Here is a 15,856-nt window from a genome sequence, read left to right as displayed (position 1 = left end):
GGTTCAAAACTGGTTATTAATTTCAAGTGTATGTTCTTAATTTGAAGTCCCTAAGCCTTTTTCTTCAAACAATATTCAGTGCCGTAGCATCTGCTAAGGCAAACCTTCTGTTACCAAAGTAACTACAAAAGCTTGGTCCTGGTTTCAGGAGTCTTTTTCTGCATTTGCTTTGGAGTAAGAGCCATGTGGTTACTGTAGACATATTATTACTACATTTAGAAATAACTTTCAGTGGCAGTATTTTTCTTTAAATTTTTATGAGGTTAATTGATGATTTTGTATCAGTCATCTGCTACACTTTGTCTCCCTTTGATAAAGGGGAGACAAAAAAAAAAAGGATTACCCCTGTATCAAGATTGTATCATATTCCAGGGTAATTCAGCTATGCAGAAATAGGGGCACATTGTTCGTAGTTGTTACTCCTTCCTCCAAATGGGAGGGACGAGGAATTGGCTGGAAGTTTCGTGCAGCCTTTGGTGCAAAAATTATCCAAGGCAACTCCATAATATTCTGGGCTGTGTTCTCTCCCAGAGATGCTCTTCTCTGTTGTCTTGTGCAGACAGCTCACAGCAAGTAGTTTGAAAGTTCCAGGAAATGTCAGTTTGTTTTAAGTATGCTGACATCCAGTTAGCAGGTTGAAAGCCTCTGACTTGGAGTTTATGGTGGCCATCTGAAAGATTCAGCTATATTATGTACACTGTACAGTTCCAGAAGGAACAGCACATTGTAACTCTAATCTAGCACTGTGGGAGGAATCAGTCCTCTGAGATGCTGAACACTTTGGCCTGGACTCAGAGCTCTTGTTTCATGGGGCCAAGCTCATGCTTCATTCTATTTTCTGAGTTCAACTTTATTGAAATGTATGTACCATCTCCTCATTTCCACATAGCATGCAGGAGAAGGAGCAGATACTTTTTATCTTGTGTTGGTTGTGTGGTACAGGCTTGATAATTCTGGATTGAGATTGTCAATTGGGATTTCTACATTTACAGGAAAATATTATGGGCATAAAGCTGACGAAGGCAGCAGAGCAGATCCTGTACCAGCAGTCACTCTTCTCAACACCAAATGCAAGGAGGAGAATAAGAGGGTACAACAGAGATGCAGAAAGAGGCATACAAGGGCAAGATTAGCTAGTTTAAATCAGATGCTATTCATCTTGCTAATCTGCCAAAAATCTCTGAAACAGAAGCTTTATGTACAAGATTTGTGATCTTTTGCTCTTTAAGTGATTTATTGGCAAGGTCCAGGTGAAGGTCTGTCCAAAGTGATGAAAGCTGTATGTGTGAGAGAGCTTATCAAACCTTTATTCTAGTTCACTGCAGGAGAAAATTACGTTCCTGAAAAGGTTTGCAGAGGATGTCTAGAGGGCTAAAATGCCTGTGTAGCATAGCAAGAGCCATACAGAGGGATACAACTTACAAGAAGATAAATTAAATCTAAAATGTGATGGTAAAAGTAATTAAAAAGTAATTTTAAAAAAGTCAATATAAGTAGTAGGCTTCGTAATTTGTTCCTGAAGTGAGGAGCTGTGTAATTATTTTGGATTTGTTCCTTTTTCCAGCATTTCAGAAATATGCAGTGTTTCACAGAGAAAGTTTGTGCCAAGAGAAGAAAATGCATGCTGTAACATATGATTTTTTTACATCTTATATTAGTCTCTTCTGTATTTCTCAATAGATTGAACTTCATCGCATAACAGTTTATTGTAATCCAAAACTTGCAAGGGAAGATACATGTTGTGAAATATCTGCAGACCTGGTAAGTTATTTGTTTAAATGCAAGTGTTAATACAAAAGAAATTGCTTCATTGTTTCTTACTAAAGACTCCTAAAGACATTTCCATAGAAGTGTTAGATTAATTACCTCCTAAAAAATGAATCCTGTGTCTGGAGTCATGGTACATTGTTTCTTGCTGCCTAACTCAGTGGCACAGTGGAACTTCAGTAAAAGGCACAGGTGGTGCTAGTGCTTTTTAACTTCGTTTCTTAACATTGATTAATGCCTAATTAGTAACTAAGGAAGTCTTAGAGAGCAGGATACAAATCACTGCAGTGACCTGAGGATGGCTTCAAATAACGGAGGCCATTTCAATAACAGTTCCATCTAGTGAAGCCATCAGGTGACGAACAAAGTCCATGAAGGAGTCTGCAGGGCTGTGGAAGGGGAAACAAATAGGAAGGTGTTGAGGGTGTTTCCCTTATTTCGGCACGCTAATGTGGAAGAATGGGTGTTTCATATTTGACAGATACTTTCTTCTTTATAATACATGCTAAGATGTATATATTGTTTAACATAAGAAGAAACTGATTTAGTTTAGAGGGTTCACTTTTCTGTTTTGTTTTGATAGAATCAGTGTGAACGGGAGGACACTAGGAACTATAAGAACACTTTAAGTTGCAGATGTGATTTTTTTTCTCTATCATGCCCATTTAGAGAAAAAAAAAACGCAGAAAAAATGTGTTAAAATATTGATCTGCTACTTATGAATAAATAGTCTGCAAGAGCAGGCACCTCTGAGATAATGGGCAGTACCATCATCACCCAGCCTGCAGTCAGCAAAAAAACCCAGAGTGTGCAGAAGGACTAATTGATTCCATCTACAAAGATGGGAGAAAAGGGTACCTGGAATGGAGCTATAAAGCTGCCCAAGAACAGAGAGGCAGAAGAATGTGGGAACTGACAACTGATCGGTGCTCAGGAGCATGGAAGAGGCTGGATCTGATTTATCAAGGGAAATTTCAATTTTAAATAATAACTTATTGTTCGAATATATTTCAAAATATGTTCCTGATAGTAGTGCAGGCTTGCTCTTGAGTGTATAAACTTCTGTAGGTTCCACTTTGTGCGTGGAAATACAATTTATTTAGCCGTTATGACACAGTAGCAAAAAGGTAAAAACAAAACAGAGCCTAATTATATAAGAACACAAAAAGATCAAGGAAAGGCTTTACTAATAGCATCTTAAACATTCATTCAACTATATAGCTAAAATCACCTTCAGTTTCATTCATTTGTCTTAAGTTGAAGATGTAAAAAAAAAAAGGTGGTTTACTTCTTAATGACTTTCATATTGAAATGAGCATTACATTTTCTGATTTATTTTTTCATTACTGCCTTACCAATTGTGAGGGCTACATTTTCAGTAATCTAAAGGAAGAAATTTATCCTTGGGTACAAATTTCTGCACTAAGCTGTAAATCCTATGGGAATTTCTCTGACAGAGGGCTCACAAGAGACTTCATTACATCTTAGTGAGAGCTTCTAAAATTTATCAGGTTCTGTTGACTTGTCCTGTAGTATATCTTCAGGCTGGCTCAGCTCTCATGAGTTACAGGAAGGTGAATATTGGCTTCAGGGCTTTTTGTTTGTTTCCAAACTCTGCATGCCCACAGTATTTAATTACAAAATAATAATAATAATTTTCCCTCACACTCTGACATTTGATATTTCAGGATGAGTGGTGGAGGATGGGATGAAACTGAGAAGTACCCTCTATTTTTTTTTCATGAGGATTTTCTGCTTCACTACTTCTAATTTTGAGAGACTTTATTCCTTTGTCTGGGCTCTTTTGGAAGAAAGAAGTGGGACATTTAGATCAGTTTTAACTGGCATTGATTTTAGTGCAGAAGAATCACAATGTCTAGACTTTATTTTGCTACAGCTTTTTCCTCTGTTTGGCAATTGTTGCAGCTTCTTTGTAATATGGTGTATACAGGAGCACTAAAACAGAAAGTAACTTTAAAATAGTGTTTGAATGGTATTTATCTGTTAACCAAAGTTAAAAGACCAAAAACCAGAAAATCTTTTTATTTTAGTGCCCGCATGAGGAGAAGTTACTTACTGCAACTTCATCACCAGTGACTGTTCATGCCAGCAAAATATACACACTTCCAGGAATGCCGCAAGAATCTAAAGAGAGGTGCCACTGCTTTCCAAATAAAGTATGAGGCTTTCCTATTGCTTTTTTATTACATCACACTGTTTAATCCTGCTAGGTATTAAAAAAAAAAAAAAGAAAAAAAAGAAAAAGGTTGAATTCTCTTTTTTTGTCATTATGAAAAGCATCTTACTCATTTCCATTTAAGGTACTTACATTGTATTTCCCAGTTAAGAAAGTACATTTTAGATTTAGTTATAGTTGCAAAGGTCTGTAAGGTTTAGCTTTTTAAATACACAGCCAAAAAAAAAGTCTGTAGTAAAAATGACAGTTATATCTAGGCATTATATTTAATGTAAATGTTTTTACTTGAGAATAAATTATTTTCTAAATAATGGGTTTTTTTAAAAATCCTTCTCCTGGGTGTTGTACTGTATTTATTCTGAATAATTTTCTCTGTTAGGCTTTTGTGATAAAGAAAACCAAACCAAATACATATTTTGGGTCTCCTTCTCTGTTGATTTCTGATTTCTTTTAAAATCAGGGAGAAGCAGGATTGCCCGGAGTAGCTGGTTTGCCAGGCCAGAAAGGAAATAAAGGTGAAAAGGTAAAATACCTGTTGAATTCTCTCTTTCAAATCTTTCTTTGGCTTATCTTTCTTTATATAGAAACTTTATGAATTTTGTTATTCCTTAAAGAATCTCCCTGTGCACAGGTTAAATCCTTTATCAGTCAGTCCCTGGTTCTGTGCCTGTGCAGCGTACAGCTGCCTGACTTTGGGGTCCCCTCATCAGCTGCACAGAACACAGTTTACCTGTCTGGGAATCACATGCCTACCTAACCCCATCAGCATATCCTATTGCCTGTTTCCGTATCCAGAAAAAGAAGTGTATGTTGTCTGTGACAAGGATTTTCCCATATGATGTTTGTCCTGCTGATGAACAGAATCCTGTCCGGTGGATTCATCCTTGCAGTATCATCAGTAGGAGGATATGAATTCTCTTATATGACCTCAATACTGTATATTCTTTGACATCACTCTTAAGAGAAACTTTCCTAGTTGTGAAAAGAGGTACCTGACATTGGTGAGATCCTAGGACAGACCAGTTGGTGCTTGTTTCCTTGGGCCTATTCTGTATTTTTGTTCTGTAACACTTACCATGACATTCCTGTGTTATTTAGCTTGGGGGTTTCCTAATAATAAAGGTCAGTGTATGAGATGTTTTCCTTTCATACTCCAATCCCTAGATTTGTTGGAGGATGCTGGATCAGGACATGTCTGGGAACATGTTTTTATTGTGCTGAGAGGGCAATTATGAATAAATGAAATGAATAAACTCTTGCGGATCACCCAGAAAGTCAGTGGATAGGAATTATGTGTGAGAGGAAGATACCTGGGATGTCATAACACAGTTTAGGATGGAGGTGTCCTAATGCAGCATCCTCCCTCACAGCACACTGTTGAATACATGATCTGAAATAGTTTGTGAAGACAGTCAGTGCTGTTCCTGGGACTGCAATACCTGGCTGAATCAGGTGTGATTCTGAGAGGGTTTATCCACACAGTTGGTTGAAATTAAGTAAATTCCTTGATAGTGTCATCTGCCTCCAACTCCTCTCCTCCAATATGTATTTCACTTTTGGTACTAGCTGTATAGGTGGGAAAAAAGGTTCAGGCATGCTTGTTTCTGTAGCCCAGGTGACCCTTGAGGGATCGTAAGAAGTTTTCAAATTAAGTAATGAATTTTTGCTGATCTGAGGTCTGCGTATACAGAACAATTGTCACTGTTAGGGTTAGCCTATGTTGCCAACATAAAGAGTTTCCTAACATTTATTTGGGAAACTGCTCTTCTGCTCCTGATATGATCCATTGAGACTGTTACTGCTACTAAGATGAGAAAGGAGACTTCAGAAGTATTTTTTTTTTTTTTTACCATTCCATCTCACAGCCAATTAGCGATATTTACCATATTAAGCATAGTACCTCTACATAAAGCATGTAGTCACTTCTAGTTCTGTTCTCCTGTTTGTTTTAGAAAGAAACCCTCATCGCATTCATTCAAAAACTGTCCAGCAGTCAATGACCCTTTTCAATTTCTGTGCATCACTGATTGCAAATTGCATAGAATCACAGAATCATTTAGGTTGGAAAAGATCTTTAAGATCTTCAAGTCCAACCATTAACGCAGGGCTGCCAAGTCTACCATTAAATGATGAAAATAGCATGAGGACATGTCTGACATGGTTGGTAATTTGCAAGTAAAAAAATTTTGGTTTATATATAAAACTCAAAATTATTAAGCTTGAGATTAATAAAAACTAAATGATTCAAGATTTATAAAAATAGATATTTTTTTTTTGTAGTGGCCTACTGTTTCCAAGTCCAAATTTGGTCTGTTTATCACCAGCCACTCTGATACTTCACTAAATGTTTAGAGCTTGAGCAGGATTATGTACATCCAGCAGTTTAGCCTAATGATAGCCAATTGATATTTGTCAATGTCAATTCACAGAATTCTGTGAATCATCAGGTTGAAGTCCGGGGTGTTACAGCAAACAGCTAGAAAGCTGCCTAATTTGAACCTTCCTTATAATTGACCAGTACTTGCTACTTCCTGTCTTTGGGGTGGGTTTTTTGTGTTTGGGAAGGGGGAGCAAATGAATACTGCCTTGAATAGTGCCTACCATGATGGAGTTAAATGCCACATTCTCTGAGGGTTTAGTACCATTTTTTTCTTCACCTCTGCATTTATGCAAGTTTTCAGTAGTACTTGCTCTCAATGATGGCCTTGTTAGATTAATAATTAGGGGTGGAGAGGCAGCAAGACCCCAGACCATTCCAGACATGCAGGATACATGATTTATCGCCAGATTATGTAAGGAGAGTAACAGACTGTGATTGAATCTTTTGTAATGTTCTACATGAAATAAGCAGCAGCTTCTTGAGGACTTTGCTGGCTAGTCACAAAGAAATTGGACTCTGTAAGTTATCTAACAGTTTTCAGCCTACGTTTCACATTTTGCTTGTGCTCTGCTCCTCATTTTATTTTCTTTTGCTTCTAAATCATATTATTATTAGCATACAACTAACTATATTTAAATGTTCTTGCCATGGCAGTATCCAAGCAGAAACAAGTTAATGTTAATTTTTTAGTTTCCTTCCTGGGAAATTTCTGTATCCATTGATATAATTTTTTGTACAGCATAGCATTCATTATCATTTTATTGTACATTGTCTCATTGCAATTTTCCATCCACTGTAATTAATTGTATGACTGAATTTACGTGTCTTTTTGTTGCCATGGGATTGGCAAGAAAGTCTACGTATACAGATTTCTGTTAGGCAATATTCAAGCTCCCCAAATTGCCCTTCTCAGCCTTAACTTAGTTTTTCTCTAAGATCAGACTCTCTTTTGCCTGTTCAGGAATATCTAAAATATCAGCAGTACAGAGTGTGATACCTGATAAGCCATTTTAAAGCATTTAAAATTTAATTATTACCTTGTTTCCATTTCATTTCTGTACTCTTGGCAGTCCTGTACTCTTGGCTCGTGTTCATACCTCTGACCAGGTCTGAGCCAAAGTCCAGTGTATTGTGTGCCCAAATGACTGAACTGCCATATTTTTGCTGGAACAAGTATTCATACAAATATTGATGCATCTCTGGCAAGCTGTCCGTCTGAACATAGAGAAGCATCGCTGATCATGTCCCATTTGTGTGAATTACATTCCTGTTTGTATGCCTGGCCTTCCGTTATGGCTTCATGAGAACATTATGAGGAGAGTTCTTCACTCAACAATAGAAGTATTATCTCTGGTGCTTTGGGGGTGAAGTGGCAGCTCAGTTTCAAGGCTTGCCTCCCGTCTTGAATGACCAGACTGTTCAGTTATTACCATACACTCCTTACTGTGTAGTGAGGACTGCCTCAAGGGTAGTAATCCCTGTCCCTTTTATTCCTTGTGCAAGCTTGGATCCATGGATTTTTGTTTTGCAGGATTTTATTTGCTGGGAGATAATCTTCTGCAGCAATCTGCAGCAAGGGACATCCTCCTGTTCTTTAACATCTGAATAATTAGGACTCAAAGTCACCAGGACCAACTTTGTTTGCTGCTTACTGATTTCTGTCCTTGAAATCCACTTTGTGATCTGCCTGATAGTTTTTTCCCATTGAATGAAAACCAAGAGGCAGCCAGCAGTGAAGTGCAAAATTTAGGTTATCCCTGAATAATATACTGTGTTACTCTCATGGTAGCATGATTCTTAGCACAGTGTATTTCTTAAGTTTCAAGTGGTCACAAGTCAGGTGGAAGCATCCTGTGATTTAACACATTTTGGTATCTGTTCTGTAGAGCTGGGTTTCCTCTTCTGTTGATCTGAGTTAGAAGTTTACTGTTGGTATCTGTTTTGGAAGCAATTTCTACTATTTCAGCATGGTATATAGCTACTCAGACTCTTTACAAGTATATTCATTGTTAGTAAATGTCTTTTGATCCCAATGTGTAGGTCCTGTTTTGTCTTCAATATGTAGAAAATCTTCAGAAAGACAGAATATTAATCACAGTAATGGGAATGGTTATGTTTATATACTGAATATCAAAGAGGTGAAAAAAAGTAACTATGTTATCCTTTTTATTATTTTTATTTCTTTTAGGGAAACTTATTGCCCACAGAACATTTTAAATTGAGATCCAAAGAGTATTAAGTATTTTGATATAATATTAAACCATTCCAAGCTGTGTTAATAGGTCATTGGTTAATGCTGTAAGTACAGCAGGGAGCAAAAAGCCAGAGGCAGAGTGCTTTCAAACATTAAAGTGCCTGTTCATGCACACCGTGGAGAAATTTATTGCTATTCAAGTAAGCTTCATTAATTTAAATTTTACTTAAGGAGAAAGACATTTAAAAAGCTATTTTAGGATTGGTAGAGATAGGTTTATGCAATATATTGTTGCACTAGGAAAATATTTATAATAGAATGATAAGAAAAAAAGAACTCATGGAGAACAAATGAGGTGCCTCACTGCTCTTTCTGCCTATTTTCCTTGCTAGTCTTCCTTTCCTCCTCCTCTGTCATTCCTCTTTGTCATGGTTTAACACTGGCTGGCAACTAAGCCCCACACAGGTACTCGCAGACTCCCCCGTGGTGGGATGGGGGAGAGAATCAAGAGTGGATGTGAGAAAACTCATAGGTCGAGATAAAGACAGTTTACTAGGCAAAGCAAATGCTGCACACACAAGCTAACCAAGATGAGGAATTCATGCACCACTTCCCACGGGCAGGCAGGTGTTCAGCCATCTCCAGGAAAGCAGGGCTCCAGCGCGTGTAACGGTTACTTGGGATGAAAAACACCGTAACTGTGAATGTCCCTCCCTTGCTTCTTCCCCCAGCTTTGTATGCTGAGCACAATGTCATATGGTATGGAACACCCCTTTGGCCAGTTTGGGTCAGCTGTCCTGGCTGTGTCCCCTCCCAGTTTCCCGTGCCCCTCCAGCCCTCTCGCTGGCAGGGCCTGAGAAACTGAAAGGTCCTTGACTTGGTATAAACACTACTCAACAACAAATAAAAACATCAGTATGTTATCAACATTATTTTCATACTAAATCCAAACCACAGCACTGCACTAGCTACTAAGAATTTAACTCTGTCCAGCCAAAACCAGGACACTTATAACCAAGGTCCACCTGTTATGCAGCCTTGGGAAGCATTCATTTCTGGTCTTTGTTGCAGAGGTTCTTGATAAGACCAAGAAGCTGGAATGCATGAAAAAGAAACATTTTGGGCAAAAGACAGGTGACTGTCAGTGATGACAGTCAGGAATTGCCAGTGTACTTGGTAGACTTAAAATGTTGCAAGGGACAGAAGGGAGTGCTCCATGCCTATGAAGCCAAGAATTTATTGGTATACCTATGTAATGTTTTAACTATCTAATAGTCCAAGTTATCAAATTAATAAAGGAAAAAATCATTACTAATACAGTTTGTTTTCTTTAAAAAGAAAGTCTAAAATATATACCTCTTTTCTATGTTACCGTATTCACCATTCCAGTATTCATCTCAGACTTGAGGATGCCAGTTTAAGTCCTCCTCAAGAAGGAGTGGAGAGGGTGGCAGCAAGTCCTCAGCACTCTGAGGTGCGCATAGGGTTGGGGGGTGTCACCTTTCCCCAGTGGGGCCACCCCAGAGCTGCAGCTGGAGCAGGGGAGGCAACTGTCACAGGCCCTGGTGCTGCAGGGGTTAAACCAGCAACACCCAGCTCAGGCCACTGCAAGGCTGAGCCCTGACTGGCGCTGCTGGGTCAGCGCACAGCCAGGAGCTCCTGCTGGGGGTGACAGGGATGGTGTTTCCAGGGCTGTATATACTCTCTGCTTGTCCACCAGTGCCAGGGAAACCCTGGGGTGAAACTGCCTTTGGGATGAGTTTTCTCTCTCACTCTTGGCAAATTCTCCAAATCTGAGTTTATTGTGTTCATCAATAAAAGTTCCTATTGAGGTTTTAATCTCATTTCTGTACTTTTAGCATCTACTATGTAAGAAAGTAAAAAGGATTCTTTTTCACTCTTGTGAAGGACTTAATGATCTGCAGAAGCAAAGGAAAATGCCATTAAACAAAAAGGAAAAAAAATGCATTTGCTCTGTTTGTTTTTTTTTTATTCTGTCATGGTGACTGTGAACACTTCTAGTTTGTACAACCTAAAGTATCTGATCTTTAAAGTCATTGAATGAAAGCATGAAAAACTAGAACCTTTCAGACTGTGGTTGTTAAAATCGCAATTACAAGCTAGAAGCATAACTTTGATCTAATTTGCAGTGGAAAATAATTGTCTTCAAGGTGGGGAGCCTGTCTGCAGTTAGTGAAACAGAAGTGTAAACATACCTTGGTTAATTGGCTAGTAAGTTGTATTTGCTAAAGGCTTCCTGGCGTGTAGCAGGCTGTGTAATTTTAGTTTATACAGTATATAAAAAAAACCCTGCTGAATGTAACAAAGCGGTTCTGGTCTATTAAAATACTGGCAAGTGGCATAAGGGAACAGAGTGTGCATAGATAAGAGAGTCACTCTGTGGGTAATTAGATAAGGTAACCAGGGGCCAGTCCTGTTGCTTTCTCTCTCATAATGCCAGTAGGATCATGCTGTTTGCACACACAGGATTTTGGTCTACTTTTGCGATAGCTAACTAAGGGCCATTCCAATATTTGAATAGAAAGAACATAGGAGACGGCTCACACGCTCCAGAATGTTGTTTCTTTAGAGCAGTCGTTTAAACTTATGCCTGGAGTAGTTCTCTGCATCTGAGAGTCGCTCATTTTGATTCATTTGCTTAGCTCACATGCTACAAACAAAGAAGTTTTAAGTCAGATTGCGCACATGCAGTTATTTTGTGATGGTTTCTGTGTATAGTTGTTAAGAAATTAAAATGAGGGGCAAGGAAAGTAGATAAGTTTTATCATAGGCAAGAAGCAGCAACAGTAGTATTAGGTTATGACAGCATACTTCAGAATTGTGGTGACAGTTGTTCAGTTGTTGGGACACATCATTCTGCTTTTAGGAAAAGGTAGCAAGGAAACCTGACCTGTAGCTTAGTTTTGGGTTGGAGTTTGGTGTTTTGAGTTTTCCCCCTTTTTTTTTTTTCTCTCCTTTCCTTTTTTTTTTTTCTTTTTTGCTGCTTTTTTTCTTTTTTCTTTTTTTTTTTTTTTTTTCTTCTTGCTAAAGACAGGAATATTGAATTCTCAGAACTTAACTGATACTGCCATCCAGGGCCCTGGTTCTGATCCATGGGTAAAGCACAAGGAGACTTAAGCTCCTCGGAGTACAGTGTGCTGAGTCAGCAGCTGCTGCTTGCCAGCATAGAGGGAATGCTGTGGAAAAGCATATATTGTAAATCCTTCCTTTACCAGGGACTAAATGTTTTATAATGGTAGTTCTGGGATATAGTGAGTACTGTTACTATTTCTGGCCAATCTTACTGCTCCTTTCTCAACTTTAAAAAGATGAATAACTTCATTTCAGAACAGAGGTATTACATTTATGCTGAAAAGATAAAGGTACTATGGTATTCTGTCTATGAAGCTCTTTCAGATTTTTGGTTTTGGTGGAGTTTTGTGGTTTGTTTTGTTGGGGTTTTTTGTTTTTTTTTTTTTAATTGTTATTTTTAAAAAAAAGTTTTACAGCAGTGTTTGTATTTTGAGTTCTGGCATACCTGGCTGATGTTATTGTACCATAACTGCATTAATTAAAATCATTTTAAGCCTGATGGAGAGACTGAGGTTGTAATTTAAGAAATGGTTATGCACTTTACATGGGGATGGTCTCACATGAAATGCAGGAATGCCCTTCCAGACAAGAACCTGGTGTCCTTGCTCTTGGGAAAGACACCAAGCTGGGGGGATGTGGTTTGCTTGTACAGTTTCTGATATTCCTCGTGTGAACTTTGGAACAATTTAAGATCGCATGACCACCAGTGTGCTGGCAGGCATCAGCGGTCCAGACAAGCAGGGATACAGGCTGGAAGCACTCAGGCTGTGGAGGGCACAGAACATATACATCAGGGGTCCTCAAACTACGGCCCGCAGGCCAGATACATCCACCTAGGGTCCTCAATCCGGCCCCCGGTATTTACAGACACCCCACCCCACCCCCCCACCCCCCCAGCTGGGGGTTGGGGGGAAACCAAGCACCCGCAGATGGCCTCCTGCCACTTCATCTGCGCGCCGCCCCCCTGGTTAAAAGTTTGAGGACCCCTGATATACATTCTGTGGCCTAGACAAAGACTTTCTGCTGTGCTGCAGTTAAGCATCTCCTGTTCTACATGTAACAGAAAAAAAAAAAGTCACTGCAGCACTCTGTGCATATCCTATTTGTGAAGGTCATGAGAAACCAATATTTGTTAATGCAGAGTGGTTTTATTGACTAAACTGATGAACTTTGCCCAATACTGAGAAGTTTCTGCATATGCTGAACATCAGAATTATGAACTTCCAGGATCCTGCTATTTAAAAAGTTACATGCTTCATGAGTCTAGAAGTCTTGGGCGCTAATTCCTCAGCAGGGGCTTTTGGGTTTGCAGTTTTAGATTTGGGCTCTGAACCTAAATTTACAATTATTTGTCTAAATGCGGCTCTTCTGCTTCTTCGTTCAACCCTTTCTATTGAAGAACAATTTGATAGTTGATTCTTTTCAAACCAGTGACATTGTTTTCATAAGAATTGGATTACTCAAAAAAAAAAAGGCTGTGGTATTTTCTGTTTGCTAGAGAATGTTCCCTTCTTAGTACAAATAGACAAACATAATAGTTGCGGTTTGTTTTTAAATTAAGACTATAGTATGGTTTCAGTGTTTTTGCTATATTCATCTAGTGTCCACCTGATTTTTATTTTAAACTTTGTACCCCTTATAATTGACATTATTAAGCAAAATTTTTGTGTCCGATATTTTCATCAATAGTTTTAAGACTCATGGTCCAGTGAGCTCTCAGCTGCTGGGATCTTCCATACATCTCCTGATCAGTTGGTTGCTTGTCTCTCAAAACTAAAATTTTCTTACAGATTGCTTGTGGTTTGGGGCTTGGTTTCTTTGATGGGGTATAAGGGAGGGAGAGAAGAACTGAATTTAAATAAGATCTTTTAAAAATATTGTGAGTACATGAATTTTAGACAAAACAAACCTTTTTACATGTTGAGCTTTCTCAGTGTAGAACACACTAAGCCCAGTGAGAATGGACCTGCTTGGTTTCACTCTGCTGTCACAGTGAATTCCTTTAAAATCAGCAGACCTGTTTTTTATGGAAATGTGCATGTGCAACTGTTTGTCAGGTGAGGGTTTTCATTGACATTATAGGTGTTTTAAAATGTATGTATTTCATCTGATTTTAGTGTTACATGTAAGGCACCCTTCTCCACAGTGGTTACATTCCTAAGCATGACAAAAACAGGGCAGAATATACTTTTCTGTTGAATCAGATACGATCTAAGTAGTTGTTCTTAACCTCAGAAGTCTTTAGTATTTCTAACCGAATAATTTGTTTTGTAGGGTGAAATGGGTGCTAAAGGACAGGATGGTGTTGCTGGTCTTCCTGGCGAAAAGGTATGTTCACGTATATTGATACATCACTTGGCACACAGGAAGTGTTCGTTATGTCAGTGGCTTGTCTGTAATTATGTACAGAAATGGGAGGATAGAGCACTTCTGTTAGAAAATGAACTTCTTACCTGCACTGCTGTGTTTTTGTAGGACACTGAAAAAGCCGCTCAGACCTTGTATTCTCTGCAGATGTGCTTGTCTGTTTGAGGGGTTTTTTCCCTGGAATGGGGGTGCTATGCAGAACCAAAGGAAGCCACCCATTAGACTGTGCAATTTGTAGTCTGCAAGCCTAGAAAAGAGCTCTTACACTCTCAACAGGCCACTTGGTAGAGCTTTGAGATAAACACCACTGACCTCTAAGCAAAGACTGGGGAATAGCCATGTCTAAGAAAGCATGTCAGCCTACCTGTGTATTAAGAGGATAAGTTTCTCTTCATTTCAGAATGTTGCTGTGCAAATTAAGGCAGTTGTACACGTTTATTGAGTTCAGAGCTAGTTACCTGTATCAAAGGAAGGCTGCTAGTCTAATATCCATCATCTTCAGTATAGAAGATAGTCCTCATAACACTGAGGAAAGTGTCTTGCTGGAGTTTCTAATCATCTGGCCTCTTGTGATTTATGTTTTTTTCCCCCCTGTTCTGATTGACATAATAGTGGATTTTCTACATGGAAGCCAGTTAGTATACAAACAAGTGAAACTCTCCAGATACATGTGTTAGTGCACTTCACTGATGATTTTTTTTCTTTTCATTTCAGTGTTATCTTTAGTGTCACGATATCAGCCGTCACCCTCCAATTCTGTCAGTTTAGGTTCTTTTTCATGGTGTGCTTCAAGTTTCTGTTCTTTCAGTGCCATAAACAAGTATGCTTTTTAAAGGCAGCTGTTGCTGTGAGAGACTCAGAATTTCAGTATCGCACTTTATTGGTTGACATGCTGCTTTCATATGCATGCAGCATTTTAGTAATGGCAGAGGGTTTGATTTATTTTTTAATTATCTCAATTTCTAAGTACTGAAAGAAGAGTTTCACTTCAACTGTCAGTTTTAGGATCTGTAATTAACAGGATATAAATTATGGACCTCTTTTATTTTTATTTTTATTTTTACTATTTTATTTTTACTTACTATTTCATTGTGTTTTGTTAAAAATGGGAGGTAGATATATAATATCAAAGAGATGAGTTAGAATAATATTTGCTGATGATGCTAAGTTATATGTGGTAGGTAAATGAAGAGCAGGCTGCAAAGATGTTCAAAGGACTTTGCAGTGTTGAGGGACTGAATCATAAAGTGGTATATAAAACTCAGAGAAAGTAACAGTAAGGTGATGCAGGTGAAGAGGAAAAATAAAGCAAACTGTATTTCTTGTCGGACTCTGAACTATTACTGTTAAGGAAGGTGATCTAGGAATTACAGAGCAATGAAAACTAACTCCGTTAAAGTCCTAGTCAAATAAATGGGATTTAGGAATGTTTAGGAAGAGAACAGGGAATGAAACAAAAGCATCTTAATTTCACTATTGTTAATGAAACCATATTGTGCTGCATCTTGAATGATGTATACAGTTCTGGTTCCCACGTCTCAAAGTGGATCTAGCATTACTGGAAATAGTTCAGAGGAGGTGTCAAGAGTGATCAAGAGCACTGGGCATCTTTCTATTAAGATGTGGCAATGTGGACTTCAAGCTGAAAAAGGCACAACTGAGATGAAATCTACTAATCTGTGCTGTATACAATCATGAATGGAACAGAAAAGATTAATAAGGATTGATTTATTTATTTATTTTACTCTCCTTTTTAGCGTGAGAACTAGGATATCAAACCTATCTGACATCAAGTTCAAAAAGAATAGAATGACCTCATTCTTTCTATTATGTGACTGCAGTTTGAACACTGCCACAG

The 15,856-nt window shown here is 38.4% G+C and overlaps 1 protein-coding gene across 4 annotated transcripts in view; it reads left to right on the top strand.

Annotated features, from left to right (window-relative positions):
* COL19A1 (collagen type XIX alpha 1 chain) overlaps nucleotides 1–15,856 on the top strand; it is a 203,154-nt gene that overhangs the window by 34,056 nt on the left and 153,242 nt on the right. For all 4 annotated transcript variants that reach the window (XM_056343496.1, XM_056343495.1, XM_056343499.1 and 1 more), the window contains 4 exons: nucleotides 1,681–1,761; nucleotides 3,819–3,944; nucleotides 4,425–4,487; nucleotides 13,906–13,959. In XM_056343496.1, the coding sequence (XP_056199471.1) occupies nucleotides 1,681–1,761; nucleotides 3,819–3,944; nucleotides 4,425–4,487; nucleotides 13,906–13,959 (324 nt within the window). The remainder of the gene's footprint in view (nucleotides 1–1,680; nucleotides 1,762–3,818; nucleotides 3,945–4,424; nucleotides 4,488–13,905; nucleotides 13,960–15,856) is intronic.

Source organism: Falco biarmicus, chromosome 6 (genome assembly GCF_023638135.1).
Source record: "Falco biarmicus isolate bFalBia1 chromosome 6, bFalBia1.pri, whole genome shotgun sequence".
NCBI lineage: Eukaryota > Metazoa > Chordata > Aves > Falconiformes > Falconidae > Falco > Falco biarmicus.
This window is presented reverse-complemented; position numbering and strand designations above follow the sequence as displayed.